A 26,794-nucleotide genomic window follows, 5' to 3' on the forward strand; every position below is an offset into this window, starting at 1 on the left:
TTACTAAATACACTTGAGGTAAAAAATCTGTGCAAGACAAGATAGATGGACAGCCAATAATATTAAAAATTCTTAAATTACATACCTAAAATCCTGAGCTGAGCAGAAGTGGAGGTTACACCATGTGAATTTTGTGCAACACATTGATACATTCCACTGTCTCGTTCATGTTGTAGATTTCTCAAGAACAATGTGTTGCCAATGACAAGACGGTCCCCATCAGTACTGTTCTGTATTACTTGGGCATTCTTATACCAGGTATATGTAGGGAAAGGTACAGCGCGAGCTTCACATCGCCATGTTAACTGTCGTGTTCCCTTATCAAGATGCTGATCAGTAAGTGGAACGATAAAATCTGGCTGGGCTGAATTAATATATTTATATAAAAAAATAATAATAATAAGCAACAATATTGGCTATGCCACAAAACAGATTTTCAACAATATCTCATTTCTACATCTAGTTATCAATCAGAAACCATTTTCTTTATGTAGTAACTGTGCCCTTTTCTTTGACCCCAGGTCTCTTTATAAACTTACTATCCACCAAGTTTGATTACAATTCTATAAATTGTCTATAAACAATTTCCCCTTTGTACTTGCCTGATTTATAAAAAAAAATCTCAATTTAAATCAAACTAAAAAGGGACAAATTATAAAGGTCTGTGTCAATGTGTAACAATCAAGCATGTCTTAACAATGGCTGTTCATGATGTGCAACATAGCATTATTCACATACTCACACGTTTTGGATGGAGGGTGGGGATGATTACAACAACATGGCCTTTGTTGGCAAGTGACCGCTACTCAGAGGTAATTGCTCAAGTTATAGTGTACACCATATATTTTCTGTGACAACTTACATTCAACATAAAGAACATAGCTTTTCTTGTCAGCCTGTTGTCCACTGCCTTTACTACTGGTAACACGGCACGAATATTCTCCAGAGTCATCCTGCTGTACGTTGTTTATCTTCAAAATACGATTACTATCTGTCAGCTCATACCGTCCAACAACTCCCTGCGGAACTTCCCATTCATATGTTAGCGGCAGCCTAGAAGTATTAAAATCATGTCTTATTTTGAAAAATAACAGATTCCACTGTCTCATGTATTTCATTCATGATCATTTATGATATCATTTATAGTCACAAAGAAGGAAAGTGAAAAAATAACAATTTTCAAATGTGCCATTTATAGTAACGAAGAAGAAAATTTAAAAAAAAGTTCAAAATGAAAATAATCATGGTGAGGCAATTGACTTATAAATCTAATCATCTATGATGAAGGTGTTGATAGTGAATGTATATTTTAAATTTGAAGTAAATCCATGAAGAAATAAGAAAGTAATAGAATGAACAAGCAATTATCATAGTATTGCAAGCAATCCATAAGTCCCCTACCGGTCAGAACCCCAGCAACATTCTGATGGACCACCATTGGCCATTCAATTTTACCAGTGAATGAATGACATGAATGAACTTAAATCTTTTGAGTTCTAAGTTTGTCTATATCACAGTAATGTGTTAAGTTTCCCTGCCTAGTAAGGAAATTATGTTTATACAACCTTGTCATATTATTACGATGTGGGATTTTAAAGTAAGAAGTTGGAGTGAAAAATACCAATTTCTCGAAAAAAATCTAAGTTCAAGGGGGACATAATTTTGGAAATTTAATCTTGCTAGAGTATTTAACCTTCTCAAAAATGTTGAGTGATAATAAGAAACATATATATGAAGTTTTAAGTAGATACATTAGGAAGTAAAGAAGTTATTTAAAAAAGACATTTTTTTCATAAAATTTCTAAGTTCAAGGGAGGTAATACTGATAATTTTTGTGCTAGAGTTGTAAACCTTGTCACATATGATGTGGTTGATGACCAGAAACTTATATTTAAAGTTTGAAGTAAACACCTTAAAAAATAAAGAACTTATAGTGAAAAAGCTGAAAAATTTAAATCAGAAATCTTGAAATTCAGGCTATTTGTTGCCATAGCAACCAGAATTTTCAACATAGGAAGAAAAGAAAAAGATGTGCATAATCTCCAGACTGCCATCTACCAATATTTCAAGTTTCATAAAAATATTTTCAGTACTTTTTGAGTTATCACTGGATCCAGTTTATGTGTTAAATTTGCCATCTTTTCAGACTATTTGTTGCCATAGCAACCAGAATTTTCAACATAGGAAGAAAAAAAAAACGTGCATAATCTCCATACTGCCATCTATCCATATATCAAGTTTCATAAAAATATTTTTAGTACTTTTTGCATTATCGCGGGATCCAGATTTGTGGATGGACAGACTGACAGACAGACAGACAGACGGAGGGTAAACCTAAAGTCCCCTCCGGTTGAACCGGTAGGGGACTAAAAATAAGTAAACCATCTGTAAACAAGCTTGATTGTAAGTGTTTTGTATATAAGGTAGCAATCATACTTACGTCCCATAAGCAAAGCATTCCAGAGATATATTCATGCCAACCACTGGTGAACCAGGTATAACATTTATAAAACTGTCCTGAATTCTTGGCTCATATGTTCCGCCAGCTACAAATAAACAACAAGAACCGGTTGAACCGGGTGATGCTCCCCGAGAAGGTTCTGGACACAGGAAAGTATAAAAAAAATGAACAAAGGGCAAAAACTCCAAAATTAGGCAAAGCGTAGTTATGTTTTTTTGCACTGCACTTCTATTCAATTAGATCTATCTATCTATCTATAAAGTTTCCTGATGATATCAGAGTTATGTCCCGGGTAAAATTCAAAGTGTAAAAATGAACAAAGGGTAATAACTCCAAAATTAGACCAGGCTTTGTTTAGGTTCTTTAAGCATTGCAGTTCTATCCAATTATATCTAGCTACCTACAAAGTTTCATGTTGATATCTCTAATAGTTTTAAAGTTCTGTCCCGGACAAAAGTCAAAAAGTAAAAATAAACAAAGGGCAATTACTTCAAAATAAGGCAAGGCAGAGTAATGATTGTTAAGCACTGCACTTTCACCCAATGAGACCTATCTATCTACAAAGATTCATGTTGATATCTCTTATAATTTTAGAGTAATGTCCCAGACAAAGTTCAAAGTGTCAAAATGATCAAAGGGCAATAACTCCAAAAGTAGGCAAGACAGTGTTACAGTTCTTGTGCACTGCAAACTTACTCAATGAGATCTATCTACCTACAAAGTTTCATGTTGATATCTCTTTTACATTTAGAGTTATGTCCCGGACAAAGTTCAAAGTGTAAAATAAACAAAGGGGGATAATTCAAAAATTAGGCAAGGCAGTTACGGTTCTTGTGCACTGCACACCTACTCAATGAGATCTATCTACCTACAAAGTTTCATGTTGATACCTCTGATAGTTTTAGAGTTATGTCCCAGACAAAGTTCAAAGTGTAAAATAAACAAAGGGGGATAATTCAAAAATTAGGCAAGGCAGAGTTACGGTTCTTGTGCACTGCACACCTTCTCAATGAGATCTATCTACCTACAAAGTTTCATGTCGATACCTCTTGTTGTTTCAAAGTTATGTCCCGGACAAGAAAAGGGGACGGACGGAGGTTCTAACAGGAGAGTAATTATGTGGCTACTCTATTGTTCTCTCTATTGTTCTTTTTAGCCACACAAAAGAAAAAAGCCACATAAAAGCATTACGGAATGAATGACATCAAAGAGAAAGAACAGTTACCTATTGTCCCTCTAGCCACATAATTACTCTCCTGTGAGTGCGGACGGACGGACGGACGAATAAGGCGGCGACTATATGCTCCCCCGAAATTTTTCGGGGAGCACAATCAGTTTTTATTTCTTATATATATTTTACATGATTGTATTGTCTTTATATAGAATCTCACCAGTCATAGTTTTACAACCAATCATAAAAACCAGGACAATTTTAAGGTCAAACAATACAGTGTTAAAGCAGTAAGCATAAACTCATCAACAGATCCCCAGGGCCATTTTTTCTTCTATAACAGGGGCCGATATAAGGCCCATTCACAATTCAAAATTGCACCTTTTTTTCACAAAGCGGTGGAAAAAAATTCACAATTTCCAAAGAGATTTCACAAAATATTGGGACTTTGTCTTCGAAATACATTGTTTACCTTTCGGTAAAACTTGATTTACGCCAATTGCAAAAAAAAGGTCAGAAATTATAATCAAGCCTTCAAAGCAAACTGTTTCCGGTTTCAAAGTGCAGCAGACTGCCAAATAATTTGTCATTTTTTCACAATTTTATTACATATCTTGCTTATTTTCACAAAATGAACAGGCCAAGGCCCCTTCACAATTTTAACAAAAAATGCCCTGGATCCCTGTCTTTTATGTTCTAACTTTTTTTTATTTAATCTCTAAACAATTGCTGTTTATAAACTGAATGTAACCATAACCTTTGCTAAATGTAATTCATTTCCCTCATTTCCTTATCAACTTGGTAACTTGTTGCCATCCATAATTTTCAAGGAAAAATCAAAGTTTAAAGAGGAAATGATTCTGTAACATGGCTAACAGAGTAATGAAACTACAACATATGACGTGGGTGATAACCCCTAACTCCACCAAAAGGTAGAGAATCACCTTAAGCATGTTATGCACTTGGAACTGGTAAACATGCGTTTTAAACTGTGTAAATAATGGTTGTAGAGCATATCACCTACAGAAAGTAGCCCTGAATGTAATATTATTAGCCATAAAAGTAGCAAAATGTAAACAAATAGTATTTTGAATTCCAAATCACTGTAACTGTAGTAATTGACAAAAATCAACAAAACATGTTTAAGATAATAATCTAGTGAGAAATGTTTTGGAAACTATAAAAGGACACCAAAAAATGAAAGGCATCAGTTTATATATAAAGGGTATATGAGCAAAAAATCTATGTTTGGTAGGGGGTATAACTTGGTAAAATGAAATAACTGAACTTACCACTAGCGCGCACCTCTAGTCGTACAGGTTTGCTTGTTCTACTTGGACTCAATGTTGTACTCATGAAGTTCTGATTTAGATTTAAGGTAGTTAATGTGGCTATACAGTAATAGTAAAAATTATCATCTCTTGTCACCTCCGAAAAGTACAATTTTCCATTACCAGAAACAAATAGTCGGTTATTTAAGTCCGGGCGCACATCTGACTTTCTTAATTTATCTATATCGCCAGTATATCTATCCTCTTCAGATTTCTTCCATTGATAAACAACAGCTGAAAAAAATAAACAGTTTAAATATATATATTTAAAAAATTTTCATGTTATCTTGTAAATTATGAATAAATAAATAGAACTTATTGGAAAAAACTTTCTAAAAAAGTTGGTTAATTATGTAAAATCCATGAAACTAAGCCATCATCTGGAGTCCTAGTAAAGTTTTAAAAACTCCAGATTATGTGTTAATAAAGTATTCATTATGACTTCATTAATCATAATTTGGAATTACAAATTCTTTATTAAGTGCAACTAAGTCTTGATTAGAAGATACAAAGTCACAATTGGTAGTTTGAAGTCCCGATTAGGCTTTCATAAGTTATAATTTGGAATTATTCATCATATAAGTAGTAACTTAGTCATGGGTTAATAAAGTCTTACTTAGTTTTCTATAAATCCTAATAAGGGTCATAATAAGGAGTAACTTTGTCCTAATTAAGAGTTTTGAAAATGCTTTTTCTAGTGCTTCATTATAGAGAACATAAACTTTGAAATGAAAACAATGCCATATGAACAACTTCATATTTAAATGCTGATTATGCCACAGAAGTGCTATCAATTTTATTTCTCAAAAAAAAAATTATTCTTGGTATCTTGTTACAGTTTCCCATTTCCACGCTCTGTTGGCATTATGTGCCTTTTTATCATGAAACTGCTACGGCAACTGCCCAATCACACTTGCCTGATAATTAATTTTGTTATGTTAGTAATGTGATATCAAAAATAAGCTCCGCCCATTTCAACAGACTTGTTTCAATAGCTTACATTCTCATTTTTATCAGCCTTTGAAATCTACAATTTTAACTCTTACCATGACAAGTCTCGAATCAAGATGTGATATTTATTACTTTTTATTTTGTCTTCAATTACGAACAAATAAGATAGCGAATAGTTTAATGTAGTGATGTCATAACTTATTCAGTAAATGACATTGGAGAACTTGTAAATGTTTACTTTGTTTCGCCAGATTATTATTAAAGATATACTATGCTCATCTTAGAGTAAAATATTTTTATCCCAAAAATTAATTGAAATCTATGTAATTCTTTCTGAATATGTCTAATTTTAAAAGAAATTACAAACTATGTGTGGGAAGCTGCATATCCTATTACAGGTCAAATAAATTTGGTCCTTTCTTAAACAAGAGCTGTCCGTAAGACAGCGCGCTCGACTTTTTTATTGCTTGCCAATAAAAAAAGTTTTTGCAGTAAAAGGCAATACAAGAATCTCTGTATTTTTAAAGTGAACAATGGCCATGAGCATTAAGATATTTAGTGAAGAATTATTTTACTGAATTGTGTGATACCCTTGAACACTGCAGGTTCAGTGGATAGGAATGAATTTTTTTAGATTTTTTAAGTTTTTTAGTGCTTGCCTATAATACAAAACATTGACAGTTAAGGGCCATAATTCAAATAAAATCTTTGACAGAATTACCTTCTCCTGGACATGTTTGGGAATCATGATTGTAAACAAGTATTATTCCAACTTTCAAATTAATATCTCAAACAGTTCAGTCAAAAAGTGGACTGGTACTAAAAAACTTAACCAAGATTCTAAGTCGATAAAAGGCCTTAATTTTTAAAACAAATCCTTGACAGAGTTACCTTCTCTTGCGTACAGATGGGGGTAATGATGTGAAATAGCATTAAAAGTTTCAAAGCAATATCTCAAAGGGTTAAGGCAATAAGTGGATTTTACCCATATTCAATGTATTTTCTAAGTCAAAAAGGGGCATAATTCTGTCAAAAACCTTGACAGAGTTATGTCCTCTTGTCTGTTGATGAAGGTCGTGATGGTAAACAAGTATGGTCAGTTTCAAAGCAATACCTCCAATGGTTTTGAAATAAAGTGAGGTGGTACAAAAAACTTAACCAAGCTCAATACACTTTCTAAGTCAAAAAAGGGCCATAATTCTGTCAAAAACCTTGACAGATTATGTACTCTTGTCTGTAGATGGAGGTTATGATGGTGAACAAGTATGGTAAGTTTCAAAGCCATACTTGTAATACTTCTGAAATAAAGTGGGGTGGTACGAAAAACTTAACCAAGGTGTGACGCCGAAGCCGACGCCGACGCCGGGGCGAGTAGGATAGCTCCCCTTTTCATAGAAAAGTCGAGCTAAAAAACTGCCAGTTTTTTTAATGACACTATATATTCTTATTGTGTCCACCTATAGAGTGTAGAGTTTAAAACATAAGATATCTACTTTGTGTGTCGTCAAAGCATGTTTATTCTATATTTACAAAGAGACTGTGTAGCAATTATCAATATTCAAAAATATATAATTTGAGCAGTGTATATCTTTAAATAAGTGAATAAATTGTTTCGTTCAGAAAATAAGATGCATGTTTGTGTATCTTGTGTTTGATTGCCGATTTGATTTGATTGGAACTGAAATAACTTTTGAATCTTACATGTCAATGGAAAAAGTGCTGTAAAGTTTATGTGATTAATAGGGATATTTTTGGAAAAGATATTAAAAGGAAAGAATCTTACTTTATTTCAATATGTTGTATCTATTATCAAAGGAATTTATCTCAAGTCAAAAGCAAAAATTGGCCACCATTTAGAAATTCTAAATTTCAGGGGCGGAGGAATTTGTTTTCAAGAATTATTTCTTTGAACAAAAATGCACCTTTCTACAAAATTTGTTATTTAAAGGTAGATTACTTTGTAATTTTATCAGTTTTTATGTGTTACATGATAAAGCCTTGCCCCTTTCTAGCCCATCTAGCCCATGCTGATAAAATTGATATCAAAAGACAATAGCATGTTATTCTCTATAAACACACCATTATTAGTGGTATTCATACAAGAGCTGTCCGTAAGACAGCGCGCTCGACTTTTTTATTGCTTGCCAATAAAAAAAGTTTTTGCAGTAAAAGGCAATACAAGAATCTCTGTATTTTTAAAGTGAACAATGGCCATGAGCATTAAGATATTTAGTGAAGAATTATTTTACTGAATTGTGTGATACCCTTGAACACTGCAGCAAAGTTTGAAATGTTTAAGTCAAAAAGAGGGCTGGTAAGAAAAAAAAAAAACTAGTTGTTTGATACCCTTGAATATTACAGCAATGTTTATATGACATAATTTATGGTAAAGTGAACAAGTGGATAGGAATGAATTTTTTTAGATTTTTTAAGTTTTTTAGTGCTTGCCTATAATACAAAAACATTGACAGTTAAGGGCCATAATTCAAATAAAATCTTTGACAGAATTACCTTCTCCTGGACATGTTTGGGAATCATGATTGTAAACAAGTATTCCAACTTTCAAATTAATATCTCAAACAGTTCAGTCAAAAAGTGGACTGGTACTAAAAACTTAACCAAGATTCTAAGTCGATAAAAGGCCTTAATTTTTAAACAAATCCTTGACAGAGTTACCTTCTCTTGCGTACAGATGGGGTAATGATGTGAAATAGCATTAAAAGTTTCAAAAGCAATATCTCAAAGGGTTAAGGCAATAAGTGGATTTTACCCATATTCAATGTATTTTCTAAGTCAAAAAGGGGCATAATTCTGTCAAAAACCTTGACAGAGTTATGTCCTCTTGTCTGTTGATGAAGGTCGTGATGGTAAACAAGTATGGTCAGTTTCAAAGCAATACCTCCAATGGTTTTGAAATAAAGTGAGGTGGTACAAAAAACTTAACCAAGCTCAATACACTTTCTAAGTCAAAAAAGGGCCATAATTCTGTCAAAAACCTTGACAGAGTTATGTACTCTTGTCTGTAGATGGAGGTTATGATGGTGAACAAGTATGGTAAGTTTCAAAGCCATACTTGTAATACTTCTGAAATAAAGTGGGGTGGTACGAAAAACTTAACCAAGGTGTGACGCCAACGCCGACGCCGACGCCGACGCCGGGGCGAGTAGGATAGCTCCCCTTTTCATAGAAAAGTCGAGCTAAAAATGAAAAAAGATAAATTAATAATAATGAGTTCACTTACCTTGACTAAACCTTGAGGGTATATCTGGACATTCAATAACAGCACCTTGGTACTCTAATGGATTTACTGGGGCAGCTTGAATGTTTGGAAATTCTCCCAGACCTACAGTGCAAGGAAAGGAAATAGAAAGACTTAAAACAAGCTTGGTGCCACAGTTCATCATCATTTCAGTTATAACAATAAAGTAAACATTTGATGGTAATAACAGACTTGTTTTTCAAAGCTTATCAGTTTTAAAACTTGATTTTTTCCTAGGAATTGACATAAATATTTATAACAACGTGCATGTATACTTATAAATATTATGACATGGCTCTTGATATCAATAAAAAGTTATTTATTTAATAAAATGATGAAAGGACTATAAATGGGAGATAACTTACTTGCAAATGAGAGTTGGGCTGGTGCACTGATTATAGCCCCTACACTGTTCTCCACTAAACATTGATACACACCAGCATCCTTGGCTTCAGATGGGTCTTCAATTGTGAATTTTCCATTAGTTATAGTGTAACGAGGGTCTATTTTGGACTCAATTTGGGTAACTTCGCCGGATATATATGTTATCCACTTGTACTCTGGCTGTGGTATACCACTGGCGATACATTCCATGTACACCATGCCTTCAGCTTTGTCAGAGATTACAACTGTGCTTTCTGCCTCTACAATAAACTTTGGTCCCATCTGCACATCATTTAAATTCTTGAACGATGTACCATAATCTAAAACAAAATGGTATCAAACAAGTCAATAAATTTGCAGAACAGCCAATATTTTGGAATCAATTTGCATTTCTAATGTCAGAGATGGAAGCTAAATAACAACATTCTGACTAAAACATGTTTTTTTCCATTGACCACTTTGGCCATAATTGAAATTCTGCAATGGAGCTACCAACTATTTTTTCAATGGACTGGGGCATAAGTATCATCTTTTAGATAAGTTTCTGTTGTTCTTTTTAATTTAATGATATTACATGTAAAAGTCTTCAATTTTTTCACATTTTAAGTGCCTATACGCATTATTTGACTATTTATATCTTAACTCTAATCTAAATGCAATATGGTGACCTTGATATGATAAAGTCCTTAATATTTAAACAGGGCATCCACTGTGAAAATGGCTTTCTCTATTAAGTAAAGGCAAACAATACCCAGTCTTTAATAGGCATTTTCTGAACAGCTGTATGCAACTGCAAACCAAACTAAGAACTGCCACAGCTCTGGCAAGGATATCCCTGCATGCCACTTTGTCCATAGGGTATTTATTTTGATATACAGTTCATAGTTTAAATTACTGTCAAAAATACATCATCGCCCACTGTTTATTTTTATTTTTTGTTTCTTAGATGTTTTCAGACAAAATTAAGGTAGGAGGGAATAAAAAAAGCACATGAACCAAAGGCAAAACTCGAACATTTTAAATCAGTGACTATAATATAGTACTTTAGTAATTATAGCGAATTTAGGACATTTGCCCCTCTGATTTCACTTGCCCCCAAACCTAACAAGAGGGCCATGATGGCCCTGAGGTCGCTCACCTGAATAAAGGCACCCAGAGCGGGGCCAGTTTAAACTCCAGGGCTTTTATTTGAACAAACTTGGAAGACACCCATTAGAAGATGTTTCACGACCTTAAGTTTTTACTACACACATATAATGAAAAACAACGATCTACCCACCCTTTCACCCCCCCCCCCCCCCCGCAGGGCAAATTTTAACCCAAGGGCTTTTATTTGAACAAACTTGGTAGACACCCATAAGAAGATGTTTCATGCTAAACATCTTAGCTCTAGCTCATTGGGTTTTTTCAAAGAAGATTTTATAAGTTTTTACTATACACATATACATGTAGTTAAAACCAATGACACCCCTGGGGCAGGGCCAGTTTTGACCCCAGGGCTTTTATTTGAACAAACTTTGTAGACACTTACTAGAAGATGTTTCATGCTTAATATCTAAACTCTAGCTATTTGGGTTTTTTCAAAGAAGATTTTTAAGTTTTTGCTATACACATATAAGGAAAATCAATAACACCCCGGGCAGGGCCAATTTTGACTCCAGGGCTTTTATTTGAACAAACTTTGTAGACACTCACTAGAAGATGTTTCATGCTTAATATCTAAACTCCAGCTATTTGGGTTTTTTCAAAGAAGATTTTTAAGTTTTTGCTATACACATAATTATAAGGAAAATCAATAACACCCCGGGCGGGGCCAATTTTGACTCCAGGGCTTTTATTTGAACAAACTTTGTAGACACTCACTAGAAGATGTTTCATGCTTAATATCTAAACTCCAGCTATTTGGGTTTTTTCAAAGAAGAATTTTAAGTTTTTGCTATACACATATAATGAAAATCAATAACACCCCGGGCGGGGCCAATTTTGACTCCAGGGCTTTTATTTGAACAAACTTTGTAGACACACACTAGAAGATGTTTCATGCTTAATATCTAAACTCCAGCTATTTGGGTTTTTTCAAAGAAGATTTTTTAAGTTTTTGCTATATACATATAAGGAAAATCCAGGACCCCTGGGGCGGGGCCAATTTTGACCCCAGGGCTTTTATTTGAACAAACTTGGTAGACACCCATTAGAACATGTTTCATGCTAAATATCTTAGCTCTAGCTCTTTGAGTTCTTTAAAAGAAGATTTTTAAAGTTTTTACTATATGCATATAGGGAAAATCAATGACCCCCTGGGGCGGGGCAATTTTGACCCCAGGGCTTTTATTTGAACAAACTTGGTAGACACTCATTAGAAGATGTTTCATGCTAAATATCTTAGCTCTAGCTCTTTGGGTTCTTTAAAAGAAGATTTTTTAAGTTTTTACAATATGCATATAGGGAAAATCAAAGACCCCCTGGGGCGGGGCCAATTTTGACCCCAGGGCTTTTATTTGAACAAACTTGGTAGACACTCATTGGAAGATATCTCATGCCAAATATCTAAGCTATAGCTCTTAGGGTTTTTTTAAAAGAAGATTTTTTAAGTTTTTTTCTTTCGGTTGCCATGGCAACCAGAGTTAATGGAATTAAATTCTTTGAACAATTTTTAAAGGTGACCACCAAAGGAACATTCCTGTGAAGTTTGGATGAAATTGGCTTAGTGGTTTATGAGGAGATGTCATTTGAAGTAAAAGTGTACGGACGGACAGACAACGGACGGACGCCAGACGAAAAGCGATCACAAAAGCTCACCCTATCATTTTGTGACAGGTGAGCTAAAAATGCATAATAGGACATGTGCCCCCCATCACCTGAGAAAATGTAAATGTGAAAACCTGTAACCCACTTTGGAAATTTGCTAAATGTATATCAAATACAGTCTTAAAATTAAGATGCAATAATAAATGCATTATTATTGAAACAAGCAATTATAGTATTGTAAGCAATATAAAAGTCTGCTACTTGTTAGAACTCCAGTAACATTCTGAAGGGCCATGGCCATTTAATTATGACATTGTGGAAGACTGAATGAACATTAAATATTTTGAGTTCTTAGTTCATCTGTATCATTATTATGTGTTAAATTTCTATGCCTTATAAGGAAATTACATTTATACAACAGATAATAAAAAGAAACATCCACTGTTTGCCAAAGAAGGTCGTAACCTTCATTCTGGGGAAAATAAACATTTGTTTTGAAAAATTGTGGCACATACTGGTACAAACTGTTAACATAAGTTTTAATTAAATCCATTTTGCATTGTAGGAAAACTAGCCTTCACAAGATAACAAGTGCAGACAGAATAGCAAGGGGACAAGCTAACTCCAGTTTACCCTCAACTTTGATTGCTGGGGTATAAATATGTTTAATGACTATTTAATACCACTAATATATACTACTCCATCCAATATTAAGTCCTTTAGTAACATAATCATCCTCTACTTATGTTATCAAGCTAAAGAAAACACTTAGACATTAAACACTGTGCTTACCAAAGCCACGTTTGTTGATATTTATTCTGTAAACTTCATTTCTGCTTATCTCACATATAAAGTTCCTCAATTCATATCTTCCGGACACCGCTGCTACTCCAAATAATCCTCCTGAAATAAAATAAATGAATAATGCATCGCAGTGTTCTGGCCTCTTTTTAACAGCAGATACTATAAATTCTTGGCCATTATGTCAGTCTCAACTTTAAATAGAAAAGTAGTTATTCGCTAAAAATATTTTACCATAATCAGTGGGGCAATTTCGGATGGTAAGAATAATGGGGACCAAGAAACAGTTATAGACTGCCGAATTACAGGGCTCCAGATAATTTTTACAGCAAATCATAATAACTCATTGATTTTTTTGTGAAAAATTAAAACTCAAAAACTGAAATTTGCGATAAGTAATTATACTCCATGAAATTTTTGTAAATAAGTAAATTAAACCCATTATCATGTTCCTTCTTAAATATATTTGGCTATTAAATTTTTTTATATTTTTTGTCGGCAAATCGCTGACATAACTGATGCTAATTTAAATTATTGTTTACATGGACAGTGCAGAACATAGTCTATATCAATAAGCAAAATAGCACACCTTTAATCAATCTGACACAAAGTGTCAGTTAGAATCAATTAATTGTCAAGTTATTGATCAGTTTCGGACCACTGAGGTTACAGTCTGCAGTTTTGTTCTTGCTTCTGTTACAGAGACTGGCTTACAGCCCCACAAATGGGTAGATTATACATGCTAATTGCACCATTACAGTTTAGGATATAATATTTTCGGCAAAATTGATTTCTCTTTGATCTTTTGAAAGAGCAAAAATAAGGGAAATAGGATTTAACACTTCAATGATCACCAATTTATGTCTAGGTTTTGGTTATGCGGGAGAAATATTCTTCATTACATAATCACAATTTCTTATGCATTTTCTGACACTAGGAATTGTATTAATTTTGTATGAGTAATTGTATGATTTTCATGTGTAATTTATTCATGTATGCATCTTATCTGCAGCCTTGATTTAAATAAATATACAAGCAAATTCGTTGAATTTATATCCCCCGCCGAGTACTGGTTATTATTAACACAACAACTGAAGACATAAGGCTTTATTTATATATTAATCATGGCATCATAAGCAGTAATATTCTTTGAACTTGATAAATATTCAGGGCAATAACAGAGCCATAATTTTGTGTTAATTAGTAAAATCTGGAAATGCCAATGAGATGTATGCATACTACATAACTAATCAAGGGCCATAAATCTGAGTTATAAGTATCTGACCGGGAACAAGGCGACTATAAGCACATCTCCTCTTAGTATCCCATAAAGTTTCATTGAATTCCAGCCAGTAGAAGCAGAGAAGTAGCGAGGAAACAAATATTTTTCTATATGGATACTGCATAACTAATCAAGGGCCATAACTCTGAGTTAAAGTGTCTGACCGGAACAAGCCGACGATATGCGGATATGCGCATCTCCTCTTGGTATTGAAAGTTCCCATAAAGTTTCGTTGAATTCCAGCCAGTAGTTGCAGAGAAGTAGCGCGGAAACGATTTTTACTCCATATGCATACTGCATAACTAATCAAGGGCCATAACTCTGAGTTAAAGTGTCGGACCGGAACAAGCCTCTGATATGCCCATCTCCTCTTGGTATTGAAGGTTCCCATAAAGTTTCATTGAATTCCAGCCAGTAGTTGCAGAGAAGTAGCGCGGAAACGATTTTTACTCCATATGCATATTGCATAACTAATCAAGGGCCATAACTCTGAGTTAAAGTGTCTGACCGGAACAAGCTGACGATATGCGCATCTCCTCTTGATATTGATGATTCCCATAAAGTTTCGTTGAATTCCAGCCAGTAGTTGCAGAGAACTACTCCGGAAACGATTTTTACTCTATATACATACTGCATAACTAATCAAGGGCCATAACTCTAAGTTAAAGGGTCGGACCGGAACAAGCCGACGATATGCGCATCTCCTCTTGATATACTGCATAACTAATCAAGGGCCATAACTCTGAGTTAAAGGGTCGGACCGGAACAAGCAGACGATATGCACATCTCCTCTTGATATTGATGATTCCCATAAAGTTTCGTTGAATTCCAGCCAGTAGTTGCAGAGAACTACTCCGGAAACGAAATTCGGACGGACGGATGGACGGACGGACAACGCCAAAACTATATCCCCCTCCCGATTCCATCGGCGGGGATAAAAAGGGCAATACTTTAAAATATGTAAAGCTGGTATAAGAGCAATTCAACAATGAAGTCCAAGCTTATATCCCTTAAACATTATTTGTCATAGCTCGAACAAAGAAAATGCAAATTAATCATGCAAAATAACAAAGGGAAACAACAGCCACAACCAAACCAACCTTGACCTTGAAGCTAGGTTTCTAGGTCTTAAGCATGATACACCATTTCATTATGCTACATATATATCAAAATTGTTTGAGTAATAGGCTACATTTTGCACGATGATGACACCAGAGCAATCATAATAGCTTCAAAACAGAAAAGCTAAAAATCAAAACAGTAATATGGTAATTTTTCAAATTATTTCTTCATGTTCCCCTCGTGTTTGCAATCATTATGGATTTTATTATATTTCTTAGCCAAATGCGGAGTTAGACCTTAGTCTCGACTCTTCATGGCCCAAAAGCAATTCCAAGCAAGACCTAATGACTATTACACCAATCTAGTTGCCAGGATTTTCAAAATTAAAAACCTTGTTAAGAATTATTCTAGTCATAAGCTAACACAAGTTAGAACCCTTTTCCATTTTGTGAGATAGCTGTAGAGCTGTCAGCGATAGAAACAATAATGATGCATGGCCGATAATTGATACACATTTCAAAAATTGTAAATTTTGACTAATTAATTGAATGTCTAGAAATTATGAAAATTCACCTAGAACAGATATAAAAAATTAAATGTCCATGTCTAAAACTATGCTGTTGTTACATAATGGAAATATGTCATAGCAGTGATGGTCAGGAAAAAAATCATGCAATGGGCATTCATAAAAAAGACACTGATATATCTTTGTTATGCTTTGCACTTAATCAATGACAGCTATAGATATCTGGATACCTTTTTCATTCTTAGAGACAGTCAATTCGAAAAGGTTGAAAAACAGGTAAAAGTCTGATTTAATCTGAATACATGAATGTTTAAAACAAATTGAATTCCCCCTTGACAACAAACTTAATATTATTTATATTTTTTTCTGCTTTTAATTGAATTACTACAATATTAGACTATCAGACAAGAAATTATTGCACAAGGAAACAAAAAATATATCCTATATAAAAAGATATTAAAATAACTTCAGTTAAATAGCCTTTCACTAACAAGACAAATTATAATAATTATTCTAACACTCACGTGGTTTTGTCACTAGACAAAGAAGGAAAAAAACTGGTGTTAAACTGCCAATAAACACCGGTTAGGGACTACTTGTATAATTATGCGCTGTTATGTTTTCACCCTCGATTGTATAGTTTACAAAGCATTTTAAAGCAACAATAAAAAGCATTTTTATTTATATTTTCAGTTCGTATAATGTTTTCTTTTCATACAATACTGAAATAATAAGAGGATATTTTTTTGTTTGAGTGAAATATGGAATATATTTTCATGAAACATGATAAAATGCCACATATTTTGCCGGGACGGCGAGTGAAAATATGTGGCATTTTATCATGTTGAGTGAAAATATATACGATATTTCACGAAAAACGAAAAAATAACCTTTTTATTTAATTTCATTATCAAAGAAAAAATGGTTACGAACCCCCTTGCTTGCTACGCAACTGCAATTGTACAGCGTGCAGTAATATAATTATTGTGTTGCACGCAATATTTAGCGCTACATTGTGACGTCACGTAAACAACTCTTTAAATGTCTGTACAGCGTTAATGACTGAATTACAGATATTAGTGTCCGGATTTATTTTCTTAGACCATTTTCTATCATTCTAGATAGTTTTCAAAACAAAATTCAACAAAAAGTTTTTTGTATTTATCAGTTTTTTCAAACAAAATGGCGAAAGAAGTTCCTTAAAATAAATATGAGTTTTGACTCCGCCCACTTTCATATTTATATTTCATATTTACTTTTAAAAAATATGAAATATATTTGACTGATATAGCACCATATTTCATTGGTAAAATTAAATAATATCTCACATACACTAACGCCATATATTAGATCCATATCAGTTAATAAATATTTTGACAATCCGTAAGCAGCGTAATGACGTCATCCTAAGTAAACAACTCATTCATAAACAAGCTGACGTTATTTCATACATACAAGAATGATAAATGGGGCACTGATGTAAACACAATACGACGTAAGTTTTTATTGTTGAAAACTTGATAAAATAACGTTTTTTTTCTTTTTATTTCTTTTGTTTGATAATTTCTAAATATCTTCACAACATTAGGGTGCGAAAATCGAACAGCGTTATACGAAAATCGGCACCGGAAGTTATTTCCGCTTGAAAAATAACATTAGTGATTTTCCTTATTTTATCGTGTTAGAATCAAAATAACATCGGCCGGAGAGGTGTATATCGGCTATTTTACACCGGTTTTGTCGTTTTGATGATAAAATTAACCACTCAGGCCTACGTCCTTCGTGGTCAATTCCTACGCATCAAAACTCCAAACCGGTGTTAAATAGCCGATATACACCTCTCAGGCCGATGTTATTTCTTAATCAATGATGAAAATTAATTTACTCACTTCTAGCATCATACTTTAATACAAGTATATCCCGTGTTATATCACTGTTGATAGGTTCATTCCTGTCAATCCATATGTCAGATGTCAATGATATTTCTTGATTTGTTGCTGTCCACACATATCTAGCAATTACTGTTGAAGAGTCTCGCTCTCCACTGGTATACCATTCAAGTCTACATGCAAATAGATTTCAAAATAAATATATGTAACAAGCACAATTTAAACTAATTTTCCCTATGATGATATTGTCCAGCATGTTGATGTTTCAAAATATTAACCAAATCTGTGAATAAATTACAATGTTCTACAAAGTTTATACAAATTTTCATATCTGACCTAGGAAATCAAGGACATTTAAAGGTTACAGTCATACTGAATTGCATTATACATAAAAAATAAATTGTCCTCAGTTTTTTATGTCTGAGTTTGAATCAAATTTGTTCATTCAATTCAATAAATTGACTTTTAGGGTCAAGATCATTTAAAGGTCTAGGTCATATCTGAATTACTCCACTTGAAGATTTGTCTGAAGTGTTGTTTAGTCCTCAGTATGAATCAAATCAGTTCATTTTGCAGTCAAGGTCATACTTAAATTATTTAAAACCCTAGTTTTGTCATAAGTTTTGTTTTGTCAAGTTCTTGTATGAATCAATTTGGCCGATAAATAACAAAGTTATGGCCATTAAAGCAAATACCAATTTCATGACTTGACATTTACAGTTAAAGACACATTTGTACTGCTCAACATGATACTTAATGCTTAGTGTTGTTTTGTCCAAAATTTAATCAAATCCAAGCATCAATAATAAAGTTATGGTCAATTTTGAGCACAATTCAATCATTTTACAATCAAGGTGCAGGTCTAGTTCAACTTTAAGGTATTTTCCAAAGGGTTGTTATGTCCAAGAATGAATACTTTATATCCATTAATAACAATGTTATAGCCAAGTTTAGTAAAATTTAAGGAATTAACTATAAAGGTTAAGTTCATTATTAAGTCAATGTCAAATTTTATAAGACATGCACAAGTAGTCTCCATGTCCAATACTCCTGCTAAGTTTCATTGTATTATCTAGGCAGTGTTTGGTGAAGAAGCACATGCACATAGATGACCAGACAACAGGAAAAATAGACAGCCTATAATAAGCAATATACTGCCTTATGACTTGATTATGAAAGGGTATAATTACCCAACAGAAATTCTTGTTTTAATATTCATATAAGGCTGTGTGTATTATCTGCAGTATTAAAGTTTGATTTCTTTGTGATGACACACTCCTCTTTATTACACTATGGAAACCATTTTTTTTAAAGGTACAAGACCCTAGGGACTCAATATTTTCATTTCTAAAACTGACCTTTGATTGTCTACCTTCCTGAGATGAGCTAAAACAAATGTATTTTCAGCAATGTCATCAATACTCAGAAGGATGGCTCCATTTTTCTGTGAAGAAAAAATATACATATTTGAAGACAAAACAAGCAAATTTGTTGAATTTATATCCCCCGCCAAGTACTGGTTATTACTAACACAACAACTAAAGACATAAGGCTTTATTTATATATTTATCATGGCATAAACAGTAATATTCTTTGTACTTGATAAATATTCAGGGCAATAACAGAGCCATAACTCTGTGTTAGATAGTAATATCTGGACATGCCAATGAGATGTAAATTGCCTTTGTGTATCCATGGTTGCCATAAAGGTTTGTTGAAATCAATACAGCAGTTGCAAAGAAATAGCAATATTGCTCTATATGCGTACTGCATAACTAATCAAGGGCCATAACTCTGAGTTAAAGTGTCTGACCGGAACAAGACGACTATATGCACATCTCCTCTTGGTATTGACGGTTCCCATAAAGTTTCGTTTAATTCCAGCCAGTAGTTGCAGAGAAGTAGTGCGGAAACGAATATTATGTTCTATATGCATACTGCATAACTAATCAAGTAGCACGGAAACAATTATTGCTCTGGTTGCATACTGCATAAATAATCAAGGGCCATAACTCTAAGTTAAAGTGTCTGACCGGAACAAGGCGATGATATACGCATCTCTTCTTGGTATTTAAGGTTCCATAAAGTTTAATTGAATTCCAGCCAGTAGTTGCAGAGAAGTCGTGCGGAAACGAATATTATGTTCTATATGCATACTGCATAACTAATAAAGGGCCATAACTCTGAGTTAAAGTGTCTGGCCGGAACAAGCTGACGATATGCGCATCTCTTCTTGGAATTGAAGGTTCCCATAAAGTTTTGTTGAATTCCAGCCAGTAGTAGCAGAGAAGTAGCGCGGAAACGATTTTTACTCTATATGCATACTGCATAACAAATCAAGGGCCATAACTCTGAGTTAAAGGGTCTGACCGGAACAAGCTGACGATATGCGCATCTCCTCTTGATATTGATGATTCCCATAAAGTTTAAATAATTTCCAGCCAGTAGTTCGGAAACGAAATTCGGACGGACGGACATTCTCACAGGACAGTAATTATGTGGCTACTCTATTGTTCTCTCTATTGTTCTTTATAGCCACACAAAAGAAAATAGCCACATAAAAGCATTACGGAATGAATGACATCAAAGAGAAAGAACAGTTACCTATTGTCCCTCTAGCCACATAATTACTCTCCTGTGAGTGCGGAAGGACGGACAGACGGACAACGCCAAAACAATATCCCCCGATCTATCGGCGGAGGATAAAAAGTGAAAAACATTCTTTGTAAAAAGTTTCCATTTCATGTCATTATTACAATGATATGTGGAAAATTGTCTATAAGATTTCATTTTTTACTTCCAAACAATTTGAAATCATTTCATATAAGGTACAGGCATTAATAAAATAGATATTTAGTACCCTGTATTTATTTTGCTTTCTGAAAACCAGGCACTCTGGCTGGCTTATTTTACCAGAATGAGCATCATTATATACTTTATGACTAGAATTACAAACTTTTATTACATGCTTTTCGGTGGTTTATAGAAATATATCAGTGATATAAAACTGGTAATTTCACTGTTTGAAACAGTGAAATTACCACTTTGATAATTTCACTGTTTTGAATTTAAGCCCCTTACGTTGTTTCAGTGAAATACCAGCGTGCACAGTACTGGGTACCAACTTAATGACGTGACGTCGTAAATGACGTCACGTTGTATTATTATTTGGCGCGCTTTTCATTCAGTATTAGGTTTAATGTCTTTTTAAAACATTTCTTTGCATGTAATTAAAAGAAAATTTGTTTAGTTTAGAGTAAGATTGAAATATATTTCACCTTGTGAACACCAAAAGTTCATATTTCACTCGTGGCTGCGCCACTCGTGAAATATACCTTTTGGTGCTCACTCGGTGAAATATATTTCGATCTTACACTGAACTAAACAAATATCCTCTATATATATAAAATTAATTCAATTATCATTCTATCTACAACAAAGTCAACATGGAAGGTACTTCATCATTCTCATTGTTCACACCAAGTTAAAATATTTCTATACATGTAATTTCCAACTGTTTATTTGAGGTAATTTAGTGGTATTGTTATTTTACCTGACATATATGTGCAGCATCATCATAATTTCGTGGCTGAAAAGAGAACTGGTAACATCTATCACCATTTGGTATCCAATCATCTGGGCACACTGACAACAACAAAATACAGGCAAGTTATATAATTATATATATTAATTAAAATAATTTATACATATCAATTCTTTCTTTTGCATGTATTATAATATATATTATATCTGACTTCATGTAATTAATTAACATCCTTTTTAATATAATTCTAGACATGCCATCATCAAAATCTAATAAAAATATTTCTCCCCCCTTCCCCACCCTGTTTTTAGTTAAATTTATACTTACCAAACAAGTTGTTAAAGTTCTGTGCCAGATTACTACCAATTGAAATCAGGATTAAAAGGACAGCTTTCATTTTGACATATCTAAAATAAAAATATGATCATTGAATGCAATGTAAATATCACCTCGGTCAATATTATATTTTTCGGTACATATTACATCTAAAAGGTACATATATGTTTTATTATATAATCTATGAATCCCTTTTATATTGGATATAAAATCTGCCATTGAATACGACGGAAATCGACATTTTTCAGCTTGTCTACTTTTTCCATAATTATGCTCTGACATTTTAATGAGCGCATTGGCACACTAAATTTGAAATATTCTTAAAAATGTAAAGATGGTAACTAAAATAGACTAACTTGACTGCTCAACCTTTTTCTCAAAAAAAAAATTAAAATAATAATAACAACAAAATTGGCCTCACATCACATCATAGCACCTGTCTTTCGTGGGCTTTACAGAAAAATCTATTTTTAGAGAAAAATCTACTCATTGAATATACTCGTAGAAGAAAAAAAAGTGAATATACTCTTGTATTCAAGTAAAATTACATCTTAACCATTGAATCGGAGAAATTCATTTTAAAGCTATTCATAGATCATATAATGAATATGCCATATTATGTAGGGGCCAAGGGCGTACCTTTATAGCATACAGAGTTGTAATTAACATGACGGTACCATCATGACGAGGTTTGTCAACAATTAACATTTTAATATAAAATACATTCAAACTTTACCAAAGCAGCATGCCACTGGATTAATTTTAAGCTCAAAATGGAGATAATTTTATAAATACAGGTGCTAGAGTTATGAACAATACAACATCTTGGTGATGATCAAGGGGAAGATAATTCTGGGAAATACTGACGCCAGAGTTATGAACCTTATCACAATATGATGTTTGTGGGTGATGATAAGGAACATATATACCTAATGAACTTTAAAAAAGCATGATGTATAATGTTTCCATATGTATGGTTCCATCAAATGTATGTCAAACATGTTTATTTACATTATAAAGCATAAAATAAACAACTGAAATTATTTATTTTGAAAAATGTGGCAAAGTTTATTTGAGCTTAAAAAGTGAACAATGTACAAATTAAGTTCTTCATTCAAGTCGAAGATACTTGCTTTTTATAGAAATACATGTAATTTGTCAAAATATGAGAATTATACTTTTGTTTGTTATACTACAGTGTAGAATGTTGGTGTTAAACAGAAAATTCTGTCAATTTTTTAATAATACATTCAAAGTTTCACCAATATCGTAAATATTAATACATTTATAAGCAGTAAATATTTTTTCTTATGTTTTAAAATTGTTGCAGAATTTTTTACCCATCTAAAGGCATGAGGCTATATCAATCACGTATCAAAGATGGCTATTAAAGGCTATCACACTATGTTTAGGGGTGAAAATACATTAATACAGACAGGGGCGAAGCTAGCATTACGCACTTAATTGCATGTGTGTAACATTCAGATCAAGGAAAATGAAAATTCAAATATACTTTAAACTAAGAGAAAACTAAATGGTACAGGCGATGGTAATGTTTGAGGGTTCAGATACACAGTGTTTATTCTAGGATTCGAAAAACGGGGGATTTTTATCGAAAAGTGAGAATTTATTACATTTGTTGATCTTTTTCCTTTTTTGTCTATGTAAAATTTCCCCTCTTCCTCTCAAAAAATAGGGGTGAATTCTCAAAAATATGGGTGAATCACCCCATCGCCCCTCCTAGAGTAGACACTGGATACATGATTCAAAAAAAAAATTACCTCTAATTATATAATTGGTTCTAATATAAAATAATATAGATCTTTCAAGTATTAATGTATTAAAGTTTCAAAGCTTTAAACCTTTAATTACTATATAGAGTGAATAACATTAATAAATTTACACTATAAATGTTTTGTCAACACAAAGAGTTAATCTATAAAGAACTCAGACATAGCAGAAGTTCGCACTAGAAAGTTATATACATGTAGTGCGTGTATTTTTAAAATGGTGAATAATAATTGTTGTGTCCCTCCTTACAGATGCTTACAAAAAGATTCAATTTTTTGATGGACTTGGGGGGGGGGGGGGCTTTTGTCCTACAGGTCTGTATTTTTGATGGAGGGGGGGGGGGGCTTTTTTGTCCTACGTGTAAATTTCATGGGGAGCTTTAGTCCACCTTGTCATTTTTAGATGGGGAGGTTTGTGTCCAGGAGGGGTGGGGGGTAGGGTCTGGGGGGGTATAGGAATTTATAGGAACTTGACGCCCTGCTAGTGCTGAGGAGCAATATTCATGTGGTTATCAAATTGACTGGATAAAATTCTTTTATCTTTGACATGTTTTATTTGATAGAGAATTATGTCTGGATCTCAGCATGAAATGACTTTGTGTACAGAGTGCACTAAAGAGTGCTGGAAACCATTCAGTTTCTTAAACATCAAAGCAGAAGGTATATGTTTTTATCTTTATGAAACTTTTTGGGATTCTTTTTTTAAAAACAAAAATCGAGTAAAACAAGTTGTATGTTCAAGACACGTAACCATGTCATAATAATATGCAAACATAATTTGCGTATGGTTTGGGTTTGCAAATTGATCTTAACCATTTGTGCAGTGATGTACAGTACATGTGCGTATCAATTAAGGGTATCTGGACATTTCACCTTGACATTATGGTCCTGGTCTTTTCGGCAACTTTTTTGTTACAGTATTGTATACTGTCCTGATTAATCAGTATACATGGGCTTACAGACACTTCTTCCCCAGACACTTCACCCTAGGCCCTTTATTGCAGACACTTCACCCCTCAGACAGTTCACCCCTCATTTTAATAAAATTGATTGAGACACTTCACCCCTCATTTTTTTTTTATTTTGTGTTTAACAATTATTTATGTAGAAAATGTTTTATGCTAATTTCAATTGAACTAAAGGTGATATAACTAATTGAATAATATTTCTAGTGAAGTGTGTGAACTTTTGTGTGAATTTTCCTTTGATATATATAATAAGAGTATATAATCTCTTTTACACTTACTTTGTGTCTTTAATTGACAGTATCTTGTTTTATGGTTTGAAAGCAAAATAGGAATACAAAGCTGTTAGTTAGCTGTAATGAATTGTGATATTTGTATTAATTATCATGTATTAATAGTTTAAGTAATTCATATTCTTTTAATGTAACTGAATAATTTTGTTTAACAAGCTCATATTTTTGAGATATCATAACTGCAGATTAGCTTTAAGTTTCAATTTTATTAGCATCACCAGTAAATCAATAATTATTGCTAAATGGCCATTTACAAAGAAAATACATGAAGTATGGCAAAGACATACAATACAAAATAGTAATAACAATACAAACTCATACAAAGACTTTCAAGTAATTTTAAGTTAGCCTATAACCCATTGTCAAATAAATTTTGAGTTGATTTAATTCTTGAAGTTTTGGTACTTAAGTTTGTTTTCAGTTTGATCCTTACCATATCAAGTTACGTTTATTTGGTGACGATTTGTGCTTTAACCTTTTGCTTAAATTAATTTACATAACTGGTGCAATTTATTTGTTTAATAAATGACATTATGAGTGATCTTTGTATAAATGTAGGATAATTGTGTCTGATAATGATGATAAATAATTTTTGTTTACTACATTTGTATATTTTATAAAGCAACCGATTCATTCATTCATTTATATTCATTTTATTTATTTATTTCTTCAATTTTATAAATATATTTAATTTTCATACAATTATACCATTTTAATTCAATTATTTAATCAATTATGAGATAAATGTTGAATAAACAACCAATCAACATGTTGAATAAACAAGGTGACATGCAATTAACACTTAATGGATGGAAGTGCATTGTTTATCATATATATTTAAAAAAAAAAATTGGATGAGGGGTGAAGTGTCTTACTGATTTTGGGGGGTGAAGTGTCTTCAGGGGTGAAGTGTCTTCAAAATTTAAGGGGTGAAGTGTCTGGGGGGTGAAGTGTCTTGCTACCTATACATGTATGACCTATGTTGTTACAGCTTGTCAAGTGATTGATAATTGAGATCACTCAAGATAATCCAATCAGTTGACCAATCGAGCTGTAACAACAAAAGACATAGTGAGTCAAGCGTCTACGTTCCCTTTTACAAGAATAGTTATATTATGAATGTGGCCGAAAAAATGTTTTTTTCCCCTGTTAAATACGCAAATTTCCTGTAACTCCTAAAGCTTTCTAGCCCAACAAATTTTCCCCTTAGGGCTTTTTATTATATAGACGATGGTCGCCCTTAAAGACATACATCTATGAAATATCAGATTATAAAATCGGTCTGTCTTGCCGTCGAAATATTGAGACTAAAAGCTTTCCAACCCGGAAATAAAATGAGTCATAAATTACAAGTTTATTGATAACAAGAACAAAACAAATTCAACCAATTACACAAATAGAATTGAAACTAAAGATACTTCCATGATTGGAATTACAGATACAGCGAAAGGTCATAGATTTAGAAATGACAAAAATATTTGATAAAATTTACCTGTAACTTACCTGTATTTTTTTCAAAATGGCGCTTTTAGTTTTTTCGCAGTGATCTCCCCTTATCAGCATCTGATTTCAAAGGGAGGCGATGAGTCAAACTCCTCACAGTGATTACCTCCCTTGGCAGAACGTAACATAGAAAATTTAACTTCATTTTTCTCTTTCTGTTTTACTTTTAACTTTTCGTACCCAAGTTCGTTATAGTCAAAAAAATACCACTATGCAAAATAATGAAAATTAAATTCAAAAGTTAAAAAATATAAAATATCAAAATATTGCTATTTGAATCCTGACGTACATATTATATACATACGTATATATTTAAATGAGCTGAAATCATATTACCATTCAAAGACCCTGCGATCTTTGACCTGGTGACCCCAAAATCAATAGGGGTCATTTACTAGTTATGATCAATCAATACGTGAAATATGAAGACTTTGTGATAAATAGTAACCAATATAATAATAGAAAATCATATTGACATTCAAGGCCCCTGTGACCTGG

At 33.1% G+C, this 26,794-nt stretch overlaps 1 protein-coding gene and 1 long non-coding RNA gene across 4 annotated transcripts in view; one reads left to right on the forward strand and one right to left on the reverse strand.

Moving 5' to 3' along the window:
* Window positions 1-4,133, forward strand: part of LOC132745247 (uncharacterized) — a 91,138-nt gene extending 87,005 nt beyond the window's left edge. Inside the window, exon 3 of the long non-coding RNA XR_009627811.1 lies at window positions 3,559-4,133. This is a non-coding gene — a long non-coding RNA (uncharacterized LOC132745247). The remainder of the gene's footprint in view (window positions 1-3,558) is intronic.
* LOC132745243 (contactin-1-like) overlaps window positions 1-26,418 on the reverse strand; it is a 57,124-nt gene extending 30,706 nt beyond the window's left edge. For 2 of the 3 annotated variants that reach the window (XM_060734101.1, XM_060734100.1), the window contains exons 1-12: window positions 26,286-26,371; window positions 21,737-21,816; window positions 21,419-21,510; window positions 19,224-19,309; window positions 17,866-18,038; window positions 13,098-13,208; window positions 9,539-9,877; window positions 9,156-9,257; window positions 4,925-5,197; window positions 2,441-2,546; window positions 863-1,053; window positions 86-364 (exon numbers count right to left, since the gene is read on the reverse strand). In XM_060734101.1, coding sequence (XP_060590084.1) covers window positions 86-364; window positions 863-1,053; window positions 2,441-2,546; window positions 4,925-5,197; window positions 9,156-9,257; window positions 9,539-9,877; window positions 13,098-13,208; window positions 17,866-18,038; window positions 19,224-19,309; window positions 21,419-21,510; window positions 21,737-21,816; window positions 26,286-26,356 — 1,903 coding nt within the window. In that variant the 5' untranslated portion in view covers window positions 26,357-26,371. Of the gene's footprint in view, window positions 1-85; window positions 365-862; window positions 1,054-2,440; window positions 2,547-4,924; window positions 5,198-9,155; window positions 9,258-9,538; window positions 9,878-13,097; window positions 13,209-17,865; window positions 18,039-19,223; window positions 19,310-21,418; window positions 21,511-21,736; window positions 21,817-26,285 lie in introns of all 3 variants that reach the window. The other variant, XM_060734102.1, reaches the window with a different exon arrangement.
* Between the last annotated feature and the right edge of the window lie 376 nt (window positions 26,419-26,794).

This window comes from Ruditapes philippinarum, unplaced genomic scaffold (genome assembly GCF_026571515.1).
Source record: "Ruditapes philippinarum isolate M1 unplaced genomic scaffold, ASM2657151v2 ctg8_1_1_1_1, whole genome shotgun sequence".
Taxonomy (NCBI): Eukaryota; Metazoa; Mollusca; class Bivalvia; order Venerida; family Veneridae; genus Ruditapes; species Ruditapes philippinarum.